At 47.9% G+C, this 18,225-nt stretch overlaps 6 protein-coding genes across 6 annotated transcripts; 4 read left to right on the forward strand and 2 right to left on the reverse strand.

Annotated features, from left to right (window-relative positions):
* Positions 1-164: 164 nt before the first annotated feature.
* N7447_010355 (putative AT DNA binding protein) lies at positions 165-1,331 on the forward strand (the record flags this gene model as incomplete). The annotated part of the gene is made up of 3 exons (XM_057234617.1): positions 165-206; positions 257-371; positions 478-1,331. The coding sequence occupies 3 exons, from the start codon at positions 165-167 to the stop codon at positions 1,329-1,331; spliced, it is 1,011 nt and encodes a 336-aa protein (XP_057080837.1).
* A 1,758-nt stretch (positions 1,332-3,089) lies between these two features.
* Positions 3,090-5,882, reverse strand: N7447_010356 (serine/threonine-protein kinase; the record flags this gene model as incomplete). The annotated part of the gene is made up of 7 exons (XM_057234618.1): positions 3,090-3,189; positions 3,237-4,306; positions 4,358-4,495; positions 4,546-5,340; positions 5,428-5,577; positions 5,635-5,683; positions 5,782-5,882. 7 exons carry the CDS (start codon positions 5,880-5,882, stop codon positions 3,090-3,092), a joined length of 2,403 nt encoding a protein of 800 aa, XP_057080838.1.
* A 318-nt stretch (positions 5,883-6,200) lies between these two features.
* N7447_010357 (TRAPP subunit BET5) lies at positions 6,201-6,949 on the forward strand (the record flags this gene model as incomplete). Its single annotated transcript, XM_057234619.1, has 5 exons — positions 6,201-6,237; positions 6,291-6,489; positions 6,565-6,710; positions 6,777-6,865; positions 6,932-6,949. 5 exons carry the CDS (start codon positions 6,201-6,203, stop codon positions 6,947-6,949), a joined length of 489 nt encoding a protein of 162 aa, XP_057080839.1.
* A 4,469-nt stretch (positions 6,950-11,418) lies between these two features.
* N7447_010358 (serine/threonine protein kinase SAT4) lies at positions 11,419-13,074 on the forward strand (the record flags this gene model as incomplete). The annotated part of the gene is made up of 1 exon (XM_057234620.1): positions 11,419-13,074. One exon carries the CDS (start codon positions 11,419-11,421, stop codon positions 13,072-13,074), a length of 1,656 nt encoding a protein of 551 aa, XP_057080840.1.
* Positions 13,075-15,027: 1,953 nt separating this feature from the next.
* Positions 15,028-16,209, forward strand: N7447_010359 (amphiphysin-like protein RVS161; the record flags this gene model as incomplete). Its single annotated transcript, XM_057234621.1, has 6 exons — positions 15,028-15,040; positions 15,116-15,166; positions 15,309-15,354; positions 15,420-15,493; positions 15,551-15,698; positions 15,756-16,209. 6 exons carry the CDS (start codon positions 15,028-15,030, stop codon positions 16,207-16,209), a joined length of 786 nt encoding a protein of 261 aa, XP_057080841.1.
* A 327-nt stretch (positions 16,210-16,536) lies between these two features.
* On the reverse strand, positions 16,537-17,220 carry N7447_010360 (aminoacyl-tRNA hydrolase; the record flags this gene model as incomplete). Its single annotated transcript, XM_057234622.1, has 1 exon — positions 16,537-17,220. One exon carries the CDS (start codon positions 17,218-17,220, stop codon positions 16,537-16,539), a length of 684 nt encoding a protein of 227 aa, XP_057080842.1.
* Between the last annotated feature and the right edge of the window lie 1,005 nt (positions 17,221-18,225).

An 18,225-nucleotide genomic window follows, 5' to 3' on the forward strand; every position in this document is an offset into this window, starting at 1 on the left:
ATCACGACTCTTGACGACTGCTGTTCGCTGTCCTTTTTCCGGGATCATCTGGGAGGCTTTGTTTGTTTTTCTTCTTCTTCTTCTTCTTCTTTCTTTCACGTTATATTTCTTTTCTTTTCGGAGGGAAAGGGAAGCCGGCTATAATCCGCTTCCATGGTCTGGATATGTCGAATCCATCTGATAGGCCATGGACCGAGGAGGACAAGGTATGGAGATTCTTTGACCGGAGGTGAATTTGATGCTAACCAACAACCAGTACACTCTACTCACCGAGATCCTCAAGAAAGCTGGAATTCCTTCCAGCTATCTAGTACGAATGATTAAAGAATGTGGGATCACTCCAAGCTGGGAGCATATTCCCCTTCCTCAAGGTATTATCGTCCAATTGCCGGCCAAAGCAAAAAAAAAAAGAAAGAAAGAGAAAAAAAACCTTTGCGGATCGATATCAACATGGCGCTAACACCTGCCCCGGTCAAGGCCGTTCACTCAGCTCATGCAAAATGGCCTATCTCAATATGGTTCAGCAGCCCGCGCATCCTCCAACACATCCAGTGGCTCCGTTTGCACCGCGATCCGATATGACCGGCCCGCCAGCCCCAATAGACCCCAGCAATATGCGCAAAAGGCCATTGTATCCTTCCGACAAGCCAATCCCTCGTGCAATCCAGCCAAGACCACCAGCCAGCACCGCCTCCTACAGCAGCGAAAGTGGTGCATCGGCGCAGCTCTCCCCGAGATTAGATATTGGTCCCGGCGAACCACCCCGTAAACGAGGACGTCCAAGCAAAGCAGAGACCGAACGACGCAAGCTCCTAGCCGAGGCCCGTGGCGAAACGTACCCTGCCCCTCGACGGCCCGGGTCTGGTAGACTCAAAGTCCCTCCTTCACCGACCAGCCCCGCGGCAGGCCCATCGTCTACATTATTCCCACCGGCACCCCAAGCATTCCACGGACCCAAGCCAGGCCCAAGCACACTGCTCTACGACACTTCGGCCATGCGCTTAGCTGTTCCACCACCTGGTCCTGGTCCCGCGCCAACTGACGAGCGCCGCGACAGGCCAGCGCGTAACATCGGCGCCAACATGCGCGAGCTACCCCGGCCAACAGAGATGGGCCATCCCCTCCCTTCACCACACGCCTTGCAATTAGGGCCCCCAGGCGTATTCCCTAGACTCAGCAATCCAGCCGAGCGGCCCTACAGTTTCGCAGCAGACCGGTTCTCCCCGCCAGACAGTGGTCGGCGTGACTCGGTCACTAGTCGATCTGACCAGCCACCAGGACCGTACTCGGAAGGGCGAATGAGCACACCAGCCGAGAAACCTCCACGATGACCATTGATTTTGAATATCTTCTTTTTTTATATCGTCATTCTCATTTTCATTTCGATCCCAGTCTCGATTTCTACTTTTCGACTTCGATTTCAGCCTTTGTTTTTTGAGGCCCAAGCGCCATGAATGAATGATCAAGCCATTGATGAACAATAGACAGCGTTTTCGTGTTGTGTTTATTGTGCGCGGTTTTTCTCCAAGCTCTTCAAGCGACCCCTTTCACACCTCCGACTTTACCTCGACAATACACCCCATGTATACCTAACCCCCTCATTTTATGCCCGCGTCTCGGCCTAGGTACTATATACCTAAGGATAGACAACGGGGTGGGGAAAACTTTTCTTTCTCTTCTCTCTTTGTGACAGTGACCTTCATCCATTGATGCGTCCACGAGTTCCCCACGTTCGATGAAGATAACGGCTTTCATATTCTTGATATTCAATAATACTATTGAATCTTCACGCCCCAATTCAAGCAAGCGAGTCCTTCCACTGCTTCCACTCCTGCTTCCCATTCGCCTCCTAGGCAACAATCTCGATTGACTCGCCATACCATCAGGCCATGGCACCTTTTTTTTCCATAATAGGATCGACACTCTATGTGATTAGTACTATACGTGTAGGAGCAGTCGTATTGACTTCTGCTACCGCCTTCCTAATGAAACATACCGTCTTCTTAATTTCATACCGCCTCTCATGCCTTCATTTTTGATTAGTGGATATTTAACCGGCAGAATTTGGGGTGCTAAAACTTTTTCTGCCTCACTGTAATTAATATAAGAATTTTTAGAAACAAAAAAGAGATTCGGCGCGATGTTTATGATTCAAATTACAAAAAATAAATGGCGCCACCCGGAATCGAACTGGGGCTGACACAGGAAATCTGACACGTTAACAAGTTAACACAAGAGACACCACAATGTGTCGTCATACCACTAGACCATGGCACCTATTTATGAAAAGATCACTCCCTATGTGTTAGATAACTCTATATAGACCAGAGATGTATAAGGTGTGAGACTTGGATTTTCTGGAATATTCAATACTTGCCCGTGTCTCAATTGATTCTATAAGGCTTTACCATATAATATGAAATCGTTAAACGAAAAAGAGGTCCCGATGTTTGTACATAAGTTATATGAAAACAAGACTCAAGAATAATAAAGAAATGGCGGAATCGAATCGGGGCGCTGTCACCACAAAGCTACAAGCCCCAAGACAAGACAAGATGTTCAAATTGATGCCCTCGCATCTTTCTTTTTTTCTCTACTTTCTACCTGCCTTTTCTCCCTCCAACCTTATGTCTAGCTTGCTTATGCATTTGATGATGCATTATGTTTATTGCTACGTGGCCATGTTCTTGGAGCCCTTCAATCATTGAGGCCTCTTTACCTTGTAATTTGTCTAACTATACTTCTGATATTTGACGACTTTCTGGTTCCTGTTATGGATTATGGATTTTGGCTTTGTTTAGTCTCTTCTATCTGGACTCTCCTTATGATGTCCCACATTCTTTGCCCTAGTTAATAATGAATCGAGAGTATCAATCCCACACGTTTCAACAAGGATTGCAAATGCAAAAGGATTTTCTTCAACATTGCCATGTTCATTCAAAGAAGCCCGCAGTGCATGTATATAGGCCAAAGAAAATATTAAACAGAAAAACTAGCTGTCTCCTTCGATGCTTTGAATGAGACGCTATCCATACACAAAGAACAAGGAACAAGCCTCACACAATTCTATTCACACACCTTCCAGCCTATCACTCTGTACTACCGGATTTCCCACGAACTCGATCAAGAATTCGCTGCAGCTGTGCCTTGGAGTCACCGCCCCCTCCGTAGACGACACCCCCGTCGCCTCTAGAGAAGACGGTTCAGGCTCGGGTATAGATTGGGACGAAACTGACAGGCGTTTGGGAGGATGAGGGTGAGGGTTGTGTTTCTGCGAGTAATCTTTATCTTTACTTGCATCTCCACTATCATCACGCTGCTCCTCCAGCCCCTCAGCCTGCCGTTTTTGCAGCATCTGTGAGCGCATCGCGCTAACCACAGACCCGAAGCCTGAGGGTGTTCTCGATATCGAAGAAAGAGTGACTTCATCTCCAACCTGAAGATCCAACTCCTTCTCTTTGGCCAGTTTCATCACCTCGGCGCTATTTTTCTCGATCATACGAGTCAGGTACACCTTCGGGCCGGTATCGCGGTCTCTCAGGCTGTGCTTGATGCGGTCTAATTCCTTTCTGTATGCCGTTTCATAGATATTGAAATCCGCAGCACCGGGCGATTCACTAACAAACTGTACCGGCTCGTCGTCTTCCATCTGGTCAGAATGATCCATTGAATGTTCCGGCTCTTGGAAGATAGACGCCGGCTCATCACTAATTTCCATATCCGGTTCCTGGTGCGAGGAGCCGTTGTATGTAGATGGTCCAATAAAGAGGTAGGGGAACTCCTCTTCTAGCGGATCACGGGCATGTCCTCTCGTCCCCTCCAGGCTGCGCTTAGTACCGGAACTTGCTCGTGAGAGGGGGATATGAGGTGATGCCCACTGAGAATGGGATTGAGCTTCTTGACCGATATCTGGTTGAGCTGGGAACTCCCCGTTGCAGATGGAGCCGGAGTCTTTTCGCTCGGGCTCGAACACTCCGCTGGGTCTTTTGCTACTGTTTGGGCTGTGCTCAGGTCGGGATGAAAAGCTGGCTGAATCGCTGGACCCGAAACCACCGGAATTGTCTCGGAATCCGGCAAAAGGGTGTCGGCGGATGACCTTGCGCGTACCTGCAATGCCATGGGCGTTGTTCGTTTGTGGAGCCGCTCCCACTTCTGGGAAGGGTTCATCTGGGTCCATTTCCATCGGTGGCTCGACAAAGTAGGCATCGTGGTCTCCGCCCAGAATACTCTTGCCGAACATACTTTGAATGGGGGATTGTGGTTTGGTGGGATCTGTGAGTCGCTTGAATTTCTTGACGGCTTTCATCTGCGGGCCGTGTTAATGATTATCGTATCGGAACGACGAACAGTAACATACCACGGTCATGAGATGTCCCATGTTTGTTGTAATGGCCGAATTCATCTCCTCCTCTGTCGGAGGCTCAATGAGTTGCGACGTATTCTCTTCAAATGACAGCAAAGGATTCGTCCCATTTTTCGTTACCCAAGGGTGTTCCTGTTGTATCTGGTCAGCATTGGCGAGTATTGTAGTTGCGATTGACTCACTCGTAAACCAAACATGTCAATTCGCTTCTCTGGATCTTTCTCCAGAATGCGTCCTATCAGATCTTTGAATCCTTCATCTGACTCGTCTTCGTAGACCAGGGGATCTCCCCTAATACTATCATACAGTTCGAAGATGCTCTGCTTCTCAAAGGGCAGCTTTCCATATCGCAAACAATATAGAGTTACCCCCATGGACCAGATATCCGTCGCCTTTCCGGATACATCGCCATGTTTGACCACGCACAGCTCTGGCGGGAGAAATGCTGGTGACCCAGCTGACTTGGCAGTGAACATGTCTGAATCTTTTTCAAACATCTCCGATACACCAAAATCGACCACTTTCAGCATATCGTCATTGGTCACCAGACAGTTGTCCGGTTTTATATCTCGATGGACGATGCCCTGCGAATGCAGGTACTCGATTCCCAAGATCAGATCACGGAACCAACATCGACATTGCTCGTCATCATACGGATCTGCTCTCTCTTCCAGCCCGACCTTCATGACAACACCCTTCTTGCACATTTCCATCACCATATACAATGAGTCCTCTGACGGATCGTCCAAGACCTCGATCAACGACACCAGATTGCTATGGTTCAGTTTCTTCATGATTGCAATTTCCTCCTTGATCAGATATAAAGGGTTCTTTGCGGTCTCGTTATCGTCACCGGAAGGATGTCGATGTAACGGCGAGTTGAAATCCGTTCCTGGCCGACTCGGACCTCGCGGTCTTCGCAACAGATGCGACTGCGCACGTTTCCTCAGCCTGGATTTGGAGAATTCCTTGACTGCCTGAATTTACAGATAGTTTACCTAACAGTTAGCGTCTCCATTTCCCCAAGCTGATCAGGCCCATGTCCCGCGGGTTCATGCTCATACATATTCATTTCCAAACTGATCTGCAGCCAGATGGACAGCCCCGAACGAACCACGTCCTATCTCCTGCCTGATCACATATTGGTTGATTCGATGTTCTGCGGTACCGTCATCTTGACTCGTGTAATACTCGGAGCGGGCGTCCAGTGTTTCCTAGTCCGCGGTATCAGTTCTCTCCGAAGCTGTCACAACGGCAGTGGGAGCACCGACCTTCACCGGACGCCTTGCTCTTGGGTTTCGTCGTCGGTGCCTCTGGGTACTGTCATAGGACGCAGTAGACCTAGTTGCAAATCGGGCGTCAGCATGGTACTTCGGCAAAAAATCAATCTCTCGCAGGTGTTTCACAGTCAACCTTACCCAACTCTGTTTGCCTGGGGTCGCACATCTTTCATACCCTCCAGGTCGATAGAGGGCTCTGCGGACATATCCAATATAGGGGTTACCACATTCTCATTCATTGAAATACACTTGACCACCAAGTGCTGGTAGCGTGTGTGGGGTAAATGAGGAAGTTCGGAGCGGGGGTTTTGATAACGTGAGCCGGCTGTCAGCCTTACGAGGCCCTCTTCCTGCAAGGATTGGACACGGACAGAGTAAATGGTACTAAGCCTTATGGTATAATTAAAGAAAAAATCCAGTCGAATCGGAAAGAAATTCTAGGCAGCTCCTTTTTTGATATGGGCTTTTGTTATCGATACGGGAGCTAATTTCACCGCCTCTCGGCCTCGGAACTCCCCTGAACATCAACATCTACTTGTTTCAAGGTAACATACACAATGGTCGTCTACTCGTTCTACATCTTTGATCGGCACGGTAAATATCCTGTTATATAATTGAATGAACTTTATATGCTAACTGTCATCCAGCGGAATGCATCTACAAGCGCCGCTGGCTTCCGCGGCCGACCTCCATCGTGGGGAAGTCTAGGTCTGACACAGTCTCCGGCTCAGCACCGATCGGTCTGGGCCAGACAGTGCGATCCACAGACGATGATTCGAAGCTAGTATTTGGCACAGTCTTCTCGCTGCGGAATATGGTGCGCAAGCTAGGGGGCGAAGAGGACAAGTAAGACTGCCCCTGAAGCAAGCCAGACAGGACCTGCTTGCAATACACAGGCGAAGCCGATACTAACCGACCTAGCTTTGTGTCATTCACCACCAGCCAGTACAAGCTGCACTACTACGAGACACCGACGAATACCAAGTTCGTCATGCTGACGGACATCAAGAGTCCCAGCATGCGCATCGCGCTGCAACAGATTTATATCAATCTATTTGTCGAATATGGTTCGTGTGGTTTCTTGATCTCGTTTGGTAGGCTCGGACAGTGCTGACTCGATTCGATCTCTTCAGTGGTTAAAAATCCCCTTTCTCCGACCGAGCATCCCGGCGGTGTGGGCGTGAACAACGAGCTATTCGAAGAATCATTGGAGCAGTTTGTGGTACGTACATTTTAGTTCTGGCATACTGCCTTCGTTGTTGACTTGTGTGTTCTGATCTGGTAGCAGACTCGAGTTCTGTCATGATATCGAATTGGGTATCCCTCCCGGAACCTGGAGGTCAGTTCGCGCGAGCGAGTCCACGCGAAGGAAAGTCCATACGAAGGAAGAAAGTCCATGCGAAGGAAGAAGAAATTCCACGCCAAGGAAGGGAAAAGCGACAGTATTTCACCGCTGGGGCCTATCGACGTTAGCACGTACAAATCGGGTATCTCGAAGGCGTGAGAACGGCATGGCTGCATAGCTGCAATCGAGCGCACACCGCAACGGACTCGCCCGTTGTCACGCACACTGTTCTACGGGCACCTGCATGTAACAGCATTTGCTGAGAAACGAAATTACCGCAACCCAGCACCGAAGCCAAGCATGACAGGGGTATCCATACCGCCTTTTCATGTATGGCTGCCATTCAATGATAACAGTTGCCTTCCCACGTGGCATTACCAGCGCCACTAGTACCCTGTGCGCCGGGAATATGACGGGGCAGAGTGTCCCGGGGGCCGGCCCGCAAATAGCTCGGCTGTTGCATATCAAGTGCTATCAGCCAGGAACGCTGAACGGAGCTACTTGTTACTGGTGTTCGGAAAGAGTCGGAAGAATCGATTACTGGAAAACGCAATATCTACGTTAATTGTCTCACTAATAGGCGCAATATTAAGTTTCCGGCCTCGACATGCCTGTTCATAGTAAACCTGGGGTATAGAACGTATAAATCAAAGAAATACCGCAGCCACCAACAACGCCGTGAAAGTATCCAGACTAGACGCGGGTCTAGAGCCCCAACCATGCTCTTAAATCCGAGCAGCTATAGCCAAGAAGCACTGCCAAGAATCAGCTTTCCCAAGCGGCCCAGCGTGACCCGACAAGCCGATAGGTGGTGACTCGAGGATCAAGTGATATAGATAGATCATACAACAATAATTGGATCTTAGAATTGCCTCTTCTACCTAATGCAAGAAAAAGCAAATCTCAATGCATATTGCAACGCCGTAAAAAAAACAAAAAAAACAGATACCCACAGCTCTCAGTTTCAGGTGAGATCGTCCCCATCCTGCATGACTTGGCTAAAGCACAGACGTCCACACATACAGGTTTAGCACAACGTCCACAGATACGGGATAATAGATGCCAACGACAAGCTCCGCCCCCCTCCTATTCACGGCTCTCTTGCTCCGCATCTAAAATGTGGTAGTTTAGTGGATACCATCGACACATGCATGCACGGAAAACAAAACAGGATGCCACAGCTTATCTCAAGCTCGGACTATCCTGTAACGCTAGAGTGTCGCAATGCAAAGCCGACCAATCCTATAACTTTACTGCTGTAGTGTCTGCCTGCAACTACAAACTGGCGGTCAAGCATACCCCGGCTTGAATCGGAATTTGGGTTGCAGCCGGTATTGGTGGCTTTGTGGTTGTTTTTACACTTATACTGACGGAGAGTTCCCATCAACTGACTCGATCCCTACCTACCCCATGAACGGGGGTTTTATTGGATGTGATCTCCAAGATCTCAGCTTTACTAAAGCCATGTCACCAAGGTTGCCACGATTTAGTCAATCGTCTTCTCTTGGGAGCAACTGCGTCTAAGAGTTCGTATACGCATGTCGAATAGCGATCCGAGCCGAATCAGCGTATCTGAATACTTTGATGGAGGGTTGGACTTTGTGTACTATAGGAGCAGTCTATTACTACCATAAATGCGTGTAATGGTAACTCAGGAGATTGGATAAGAAACATTGCGGCCAAGAACGGATTATATGGCTTCTGCATTGGCGTAGAGACAGGCGCCACGGCGGAGACCTGGCCCTAATGGGTTCTCCTTTTAGGGTAAGACCAAAAAGAAAGGAAGAGCCCAAAAGTGTATTATAGAGATCAATTGTGAAAGCATTGTCAATTGCGTTGTGCATGTGGCTATCAAAGGCGATTACCATAAGAGTCATAGTATACAACTTATGGGGGCGAAGTGTGGAGTACCGAAAAAAACGATAAGCTAGATGTTCAGCCCACAATGAACTTGAATCCATGGTTTGTTGGGTTTTTGTTCTCGATCTAGGAACAAGGGGGAAACACCTTTAGAAACCCCTGAAAATGAGATCAAAGGAAACGGGAGAAATGCCAAAAGTAATTGAATTTACAAGTATTGCATATAATATTCCATAGTCTACATAAAGGAAGGTGGGATTGGAATATGAGGGGTCTTTGGAGATATTGACCTGTAAGTGCATATAAGATAGAAGGCTTGGTTATATGCGCTGTACATCGCATGCATGCCTTTGTGCGAAATTAAGATGGGGTTCCTCTTAGGGTTGTGATTGGTGAGTGAAAATCCCTCGTCCTTAGTTCTGGATACGGAAGCTTGTGTGAGAAAGTGGAAACGCTGTTTTTGTGATACAGGTATTGTATTTTGGCCTTTCTCTACATCTTATTCTATAATTCCGTGTCCCGTTGCCGAGGTCAGGGAGGTCAGGACCTCACGGGCTGATTCGGAAACCAACAGTAATCCGGGGTAAAAAGGAACATTGAATAACATTATTGAATATACCGCTAGCTACTACTTGGGAACTAGCTCGGAAACAAAGCCCGGGTTCAACGCGAAGCTCCTGCTAGTATGGAAATCCTGTCAAGAATTCCCCACACAGAAGCACCAGGGAAATTGCATCCGAAGAGACGGTGAACATTCCGCATTCCACATTCCAATAATAAGGCTGACATGTTGTCGTGATAGGTCCCAAGAGAGAGCGATATATTCTATCCAATACTTTTCAATTGAACAAGTTCATATTAGTCAATCTGCACCACCTCGCCCATATCCATCCCCAAATGCCGTCATCTAGCCGAATGACGCTAGATAGCGGAAAGCTGTTCTCCATCGTATTCCCCTATAACGTACTAGAGCAGTATGTACGTTGTACATCGCTGCGGGGGCATCTCATCGCACGGAGACCCCACGCGGTTTCCATGATCCCGATGGAGATATGTGCATGATGTGATCGACTATTACGGCGAAGCGATCGTCTGGCTATCACTGACAGGAATTAGTGTTCAGAAATGGGTTGATACGATCTGAACGTTGAAAGTAGAGCACGGGTATAAACGGAGGATCTGACAATTGGTTGCAAGGTGATTTAGGATTTACGAGGACAGTGTCCTTTTTTGAGGAACTAGGATTAGTGAGCAAGGTTTCATGACCCGGATGACATATGTAGAGAATGGTCTGATCTTCTTACTATGTATACTATCATTGTACAAACAATCCCAGAGTATCCCAGAGAGATCAGAATCCAATCATATCGGATGAATGGATAATAGCTTCGAGAGGTACCCCTCGCTACGGTACAGGGCCTCGGGATGACTACACGCCACACTGTGCACCCAGCGCATCGGCTGGTGCGGGGCCTGCTCGAATCACGACTGGGCCTGGTTGTGCAGATTGCACAGCCTCAATCCTTTGATGTGGTGGCGGAACTATCAAAGCTACTTGTGTATTGCTAATATTCTAGAGATATCCGTGTGTACATTTGTAATAGGATATAATAGGACGTAATAGGATATAATAGGATGTAATAGGATAGAATAGGATATAATAGTATGGAAAGACGTCAGCCAACGTCATTTATAGGCTGTATATAAAAAATAATATGGGGACATATAGAATACATGTATTTCTTAATCTTCACACGGAGAAGGACCTAGTTCCAGGGTTCCCGATGAAAAAACCTGTACTTATTATACTATTACTACTTCCTTTCATTACACATTAAATCTCTCACTCCGACCTCGGGAATTCATTCCATCTGAAATTGTACGCCACTTTTTAAAGAATGTGTGCTAAACAAATATCTAGCCCTAGATGTATCTAGACCTTAGGGTCTCACAGCGCCGGAGTCGCCGTATGCAGTATGTAGCCCTATAGGTCAAAACCAGAATCGTGAAAGCATTTTAAAGCATTATTAATCGAGGGTAACCTCCAGGGCTGTACCGTTGCAGTGTCCACATTTTCCCCCTTCTCTTGGAGTTTCATTTATTTCTTTTCATATTATAATATCTTTTTTTTATGGGTTTCGCTATGTAATATATTACTCCGTAATTCCCCATACAAGATTTCCCGTATTTCAAGTTTAGTATCGCCAAATTTATCCCACTTGCTTCCCACTTGCTTCCCACTTGCTCTTTATTATTTTTTTAATTTTCTTTTTCTCTCTCTCCTCTTTTATCGATCCTCTATATACTCCAGGGACCTCCTCGTCGGAGAGCATCATTTTGGTGTGTGGTTCCTTCATACCTCTTTGTGTCGTCACCTGCCCTTGTTGCCTCAGGCCACAAAAGACTAGGCCTACATTTTTTTTTTTTTTTGCCTCTCACTTCTCTTTATCCTTACCATTAAGATCATTTCGAATCGCAGCTGCGAGCTGTAGACGCTCGTCTTCCAATCTGGGGAGCATTTCGTATCCCACCCCTCATTCTTCCAAAAGTCACCTCTTGATCCACCGCACATGACTCCACCTTCCCCTTCACCTGTGCCTTCCACAGTCTCTTCCGCTGCAGCTTCACAACATTCATATGACCCTCGGGATGGAGATGCTTCGGTAACACAAGCCATTGCGGGCATGAACCTGGCTGCCCACGCAAAAGGAGACCACCTCCCGGCAACCTCTCCCGCCAAACCGACTAGAGCTACCATGGCATCTCGTCTCACGCGCATGTTCTCCAGCTCAGGGAAAAACTCCCCGAGAGAGCATCATGAAGGTCCTCGTGACCTATCGGATAGTAGCTTAGAAAGTATCCAGCCTCTCAACGGCAGGACCTCCAAGCCATCATCTCAACCCGCCTCCAGACCTCCTTCTAGACCTCCCTCAAGAGGAGAGAATTCTCGGACACCATCTCGAAACCCATCACTCAAGGGTGAACACGCCGTCGCCGTGGAGAAGACTGATAAGAAGAAGCCGGATGATAAAAAGACCAAAGATGGAGCCCCAGTCCACAAGCGATTTGAGGTTCTGACGGAAGCTCTTGGAAACCACTCGCATAACCTCAGAAGTGCTAGACGGCAAGAGAAGCTTACCGATCTACTGCGGGATATGCTGGGTGGCCGGAAAAAGGACGACCAGGTGGATGAACAACAGCTCTCGCTGATGTCGACCTGGATTGATCAGTTCAAGACGGAACGTGATAAGCTGGCTGCCGATAAAAAGGGTGGCCCGAATGCCACTGCTTCTCTGGTTGACAAGTACGGCAAGTGTCAGGAGATTGTGGGCCGTGGTGCTTTCGGTATTGTGCGCATCTCACACAAGGTCGACCCTCAAGATTCCAAGTGTGAACAGCTGTATGCTGTCAAGGAATTCCGCCGCCGGCCCCAGGAAACGACTAAGAAGTATCAAAAACGACTGACTTCTGAATTTTGCATCTCATCCTCACTTCGTCACCCAAACGTCATTCACACTTTGGACCTCTTGCAAGATGCCAAGGGAGATTACTGTGAAGTCATGGAATACTGCGCTGGTGGTGATCTGTACACCCTGGTCCTTGCTGCTGGCAAGTTGGAAGTCGCCGAAGCCGACTGCTTTTTCAAGCAGTTGATGCGGGGTGTTGAGTATATGCATGAAATGGGTGTCGCACATCGCGATCTCAAGCCCGAAAACTTGCTCTTGACCACCCACGGTGCACTCAAGATTACCGACTTTGGTAACGGTGAATGTTTCCGTATGGCCTGGGAGAAAGAAGCCCATATGACCGCCGGACTCTGCGGTTCCGCTCCCTATATCGCCCCAGAGGAATACGTCGAGAGGGAATTCGATCCCCGAGCGGTTGATCTCTGGGCCACTGGAGTAATCTACATGGCCATGCGCACCGGACGGCATCTTTGGCGCGTCGCGCGCAAGGACGAAGACGAATTCTACCAGCGGTACCTAGACGGTCGCAAGCATGAGGATGGATACGCTCCAATTGAGACGTTACATCGGGTAAGAGCAGCTAATCCCCTTCCTGCGGCTGCAGGGCAAAAACTTATGACTTCTCAGGCTCGTTGTCGCAACGTGATTTACTCTATTCTTGATCCCAATCCTTCTCGCCGCATCAACGCCTCACAGGTTCTCAAATCCGAATGGGTACGCCAGATCAAGCTGTGCAAGGCCGGTGAGGAAGGGTTTTGATTGTTTCAACACGAAAATTATCAGGCGTCGAGGTCACAGGCCCGCTCCTTAAGGTTTGATAGCACCGAAACTATCTTACGTTTGCATCACAGGGTGGTTATTTATCATCAACCCATTCGAGGAGAGGCTTACTGATTTTGATCCTTCGAATGCTCCTAAATTAGAAGGAGGCCCTTATGAAGGTTTTTATTTTGCCTTGTTTTATCCTGTTTGGCTCCGGCGCATTTACACTGTATCCCCTCAGCCTCTTCAGCCTGTGCTCTATTACATCGATCCCATCTTTTAGCTTGTCTTTTTGTCTGGATCCTCATGTCTTCAACGTCAATGCAACGATGAATCATGACCCTTTTCTTTTGATCCAGTTTTCCTTTACGATTCGGAGTTTCTTCTCGTCCGGGTTTCGCGTTACGGATTTTCGGCAGATATCTTCAAGTTTCTACGGCGTTGGCGGGCAATTCCCCATTTGAGTTTTTTTCCTTGTACCACTATGACAAGCCCAGCTTTAGCGGGCGAATATGGGCATACTCGGGTCGCGGGTCCTGTTGTTCCTGGGGATTATATGATTGTAGGCAGAGGCTGCCCGCAACAGCAACAGGAACAGATATTGGCGCCTGAGTGGGATGTCCAGCACTGGAGGTTGTCTGAACCTTTTTTTACTTTTGGCTTTTCTTATTACGTCGTCGAATTATAGTACATATTCCCGATGCTTTTTGTACATACGGCTTAGGCATTTTGAATTTCTGTTACATGTGACTTGTTCTACGTAGCAAGGTGCACATTTATCCCAGCATAGGTTGGTCTCAAGGTACTATTTCTAAACTCCAAGTTCACAATCTACAGCCCCCATGCGACTATGACATCAGGGCGAAGATCGGCGTCTCTCGGACCCAATGCGAGATCCACCAAGTGTCACCGAGACGATCAGTACAGTGCAGTAGATTAGGCCCGATATTTATCCAATATACCTGTGATATCATTCAACCTGTATCTTCCGATGATAATCATCCATGCATCCTACGCTAGAAAAACATGAGACCCCAAACACTCTGATACAATCGCGTGTCACATACCAGACTAGCGTCTAATTATTCTCACATGCGTCTTATGACTAATTATTGTACATATCTTCTGTATGCAACTCGGTAATATATGCAGCTAAAGAGGTGGATTTGAACTTCTGCAACTCCCTTCACCCAAGTGCCGACCCCAAAAGGAGTCCTGAGTGCAACTCGAACAAACTCTAGGCATTTGTCATTTGTTCACATATTTGAACTTGGCGCTTGTCATATAATTGCCAAGAACCGCACATAACACAGTTTCTTAGGCATCAGCATTACGGCCTGGGCGAAGTGGATAAGAATACCTCAATATGCACATGCCATGCAGGCGTATTTCAGTGGATGCAAAGCCCAGCCTTACACTTATGTTATGGATGGGGTAATTCTGGTAGTTTTCCGTTATCTCTTGATTACTCGCCTACCAGCGTTAAAGCGGCTATATGCAGCAGGTTGGAGTTGGAATGTCACAACATGATATCGACACCTGATATATACCTTGGCATGGTTTACCTAGTATTACCAGATCATGTATTTTTACACAAGAACCCCCCCCCCCCCCCCCCCCACCAAACAGTCCCTAGCAGAACCTGAATAATGCAACGCTGATGTAGACTCCAGCCCTACCAAACATGACGTATCCGCATCCGGAAAGCATGACATAAGCAGGACCCAGCCACACACAGCCACACAAACCCACAAGGCAGAACAAGTCGGTTACTCTTGGCATTGGGTTCAGGACCTCCATGACTTTCCCTACAGCTTAACCCTAGACATTCTTATCAGCTATAGTCATCTGCAACCGCCCACCTTCGATTCTATACCCACTTACACCCCATAACCCACACCAACTCGAAGCCGATCCCCATCTCCGGGTCCTCCGAAGCACACCGCCACCATGTCTTGGGCAGGTACGCCTCATCCCAAAATCCTCGGACTCATGAACCGGTGCCAGTCTGAGCGAATCTAACTGGATGGATGGATAGGGTTCAAAAAGAATGTCAACCGTGCGACGACGCAGGTGATGATGAAGACGGGTGAGTTTGTCGAGTTCTACCCCGCAATGAATCGAGAGAGCGCGATCGGATACGATCCCCGATGGAGATACGCGCCACCCGCTACGATTTAATTGCCGCGCCATATGGATTTGAATAGCATGCTGAATTGGTCATTGTTCAGGGCATGTCGAGAGAACGAATGATCGCGATTATGAGATTGAGGAACGGTATGGTTGTCCTCGCTGCTGCCTGTGGATGGTTGCGGGACTGAAACTAATGTTGCTCATGACAGGCGGTACCGGACTATGGAAACTGCTGCAAACCGATTGCAGAAGGAGGCAAAGGGATATCTGGATTCACTACGAGGTTGGTGACCTTTTGCTTTGCGGATTGGATCTGGTTCAGTTGGCTGACTCTTCCCAGCCATGACGGCGTCCCAAATGCGCATTGCGGAGACTATTGATGCCTTCTACGGCGATGCGGGAACAAAAGATGGTGTGAGCCGGAGCTACAAGCAAGCCGTTGAGGACCTTGATGCCGAGACCATCAAGGCTCTGGATGGACCATACCGGTAGGAGATCCTTGTTTTACTGACAAACACACTGAGTGGCGCTGACAGAATCCAAAGTACCACCGTCCTCGACCCCATTTCCCGATTCTGCGCCTACTTCCCCGACGTGAACGAATGCATCAAGAAACGTAACCACAAGCTACTAGACTACGACGCCATGCGTGCCAAGGTCAAGAAGCTAGCCGAGAAGCCCGACAAGGATGTCACCAAGCTGCCGCGGACCGAGCGTGAAGCCGAGATGGCCAAGCAAGCCTACGAGCAGCTGAACGAACAACTCTTCAACGAACTTCCCCAACTTATCGACCTACGTGTGCCTTACCTCGACCCCAGCTTTGAAGCTCTCGTCAAGATCCAGCTGCGCTTCTGTGCGGAAGCGTATTCCCGTATGGCGCAGGTGCAGCAGTATCTGGATGCTGAGACTCGCGACCAGTATGCCAAGGGTGATCTGGACAACCGGGTTGAGGAGGTGTTGCAGGAGATTCGCGATTTGAGCATAGCCGGAACCGTTTGAGCTGTTCTTTTAACTACTCTATTAGCATAATACCGGATGTTTCTTTGCTGCGCTGAGATCTGTGCAACAGACTCGTGCTTCTTTTTTTCTTCTTCTTTGCTTTTGTCGATAAGATTATCGGCAACTATTTCCATGGCGTTTTCTATGTATATGATTAATACATGAGCTAACTTTGAACATTGCTCTTCATCACTTTCTTCAATTCCATGTCTTCGCCTGCGAATATGAAGCAATCATATATAACCAACAATTATTGATGGGGAGGGGGTATATTTTATATTGCACTCCAACAAAATCCGTAATATACACATCACCAAAAGCCAAACATCAAACCTTCCCAGCAGGTCTCAAAAGCTCATCCCGAATACTAACCACCACAGGCATCGCCGCAGCCTGATAAGCCTTAAGCTCCTTATCAGTAACAGTCTTGAGCACATAATCCGAAACAGCCTTCGTCTCATGCGACGTCGGCCGTCCAATCCCAAGACCAATCCGCAAGATCGATAAATCCGCCAATGGCCCCGAAACACTCTTACTCGCAGCAGACGAACGCGGATATAATCCCTTCTTGCGCAGCGTCTCACAAATACTAATAAGACCACGATGACCACGCAAACTAAATCCCTCAGGCCCACCGTGTATAACGCGCACCTTGCCTTGAGCAATGGATAGTTCGTCATGGAGGATGACGAGTGTTGTTGGGTATGTAGGTGGTGCGGGGTTGTTTGTGGTTGACGAAGAACGAGATGCGACGTTGGCGATTCTTTCAAGACGGTTTGCTCGCTCTGTCGCCCATTGTTCCAGTCGACGCACGAGTTTCGGGCCTGATTCGTTCATGTAGGCTGGACTTTGCCAAGTTTCATGGTAGAGGCCTGTGTTTGGCATTGCGGTTTCGAGGAGTGGTTTTATGGCGTCGAGGAGGATGTGGCCGGCGCTGTGGCGGGTTTTTTGGTAGGGGGCTGGATTGCCTATTGAGGCTATGAAGAGGAGGCGGCGGGGAAGGATTTCCATATTTGTAGGAGGGGCGTGGTGTATGATGTATCTTGTATATTGTCCTGTAGGTATTCTTTTTTTCTTCTATTGTCATTGGTTCAGGTACGGAGATCGTCTCGTGACTTGGCTGATATCGGCGATAAGAGACTGTTTATCTCCGTGTTTATACAGTTCGTTGTTTTGACTAGACCTTTGTTAATTCAACGAGTACAGATCAAATATGTCTGGAAGAAGCTCGAGACAATCCGGTTTTATTTGGAAATACAATGTTGAATTGCAAAATCCCAAAACTTGACGTACCAGCCTGACAAATTCCAGTCAATAAGAGTCACTTTAAAGTCAGCGCCTCTATTGTTGCAGATCTCTATGGGTTAAAACACTTCGATAGTTCTTGAGAGTGCGATTGGTAATTTTTTGAAATAAGCGGGTGTACTGCGGTGACTATGTTTGGCTTAACTTTCTAGTATTCCTTGATTCATCTATTCTTATCCATGAACGGCCCGGAAATAGTTGGGTGGTCATCTAGCGTTGACAAAACTAGCGTTGACAAAACACCATCGATGTGGGCGTGTCATTCAAGTTTTCAAATTAGCCGGTGATGGTATTGTTCATAGTTCAAGGGTCTCTTTGATCCGCTCGCTGACCGTCGTCTTTTCGGCTGATGTGAGCGACGGTAGTAGTTTTTGCAAGTCGGTTCTAGGAATGAAATTCACAATGTTATATCTTTTCTGGGTTTCTGAATTGACAAAGTTGGCGTAAAACCTTTGACACAGAAACCCTGCTGTTGGCTGCAATAAATTCCATGTCCTCTGCTTCTAACGGTGGAATTGCATATCCGATCTTAACGGCGAAGCATTCCTTCACTTGGACCACTTTAATAGCATTTGCTCGTATACTGAGGACATCGGTCGACGCCTCAACCTCGGTAGCAGTTGGTAGGTTAAGGGTCGAATGCATCTCGTTGGTCATTAAGATGGAGCGGATCGACTTGGATGAACCAAAGGATGCACTATCACGTCAAGT

Source organism: Penicillium robsamsonii (genome assembly GCF_028829455.1).
Source record: "Penicillium robsamsonii strain IBT 29466 chromosome Unknown utg000007l_segment0_segment0, whole genome shotgun sequence".
Lineage (NCBI taxonomy): Eukaryota > Fungi > Ascomycota > Eurotiomycetes > Eurotiales > Aspergillaceae > Penicillium > Penicillium robsamsonii.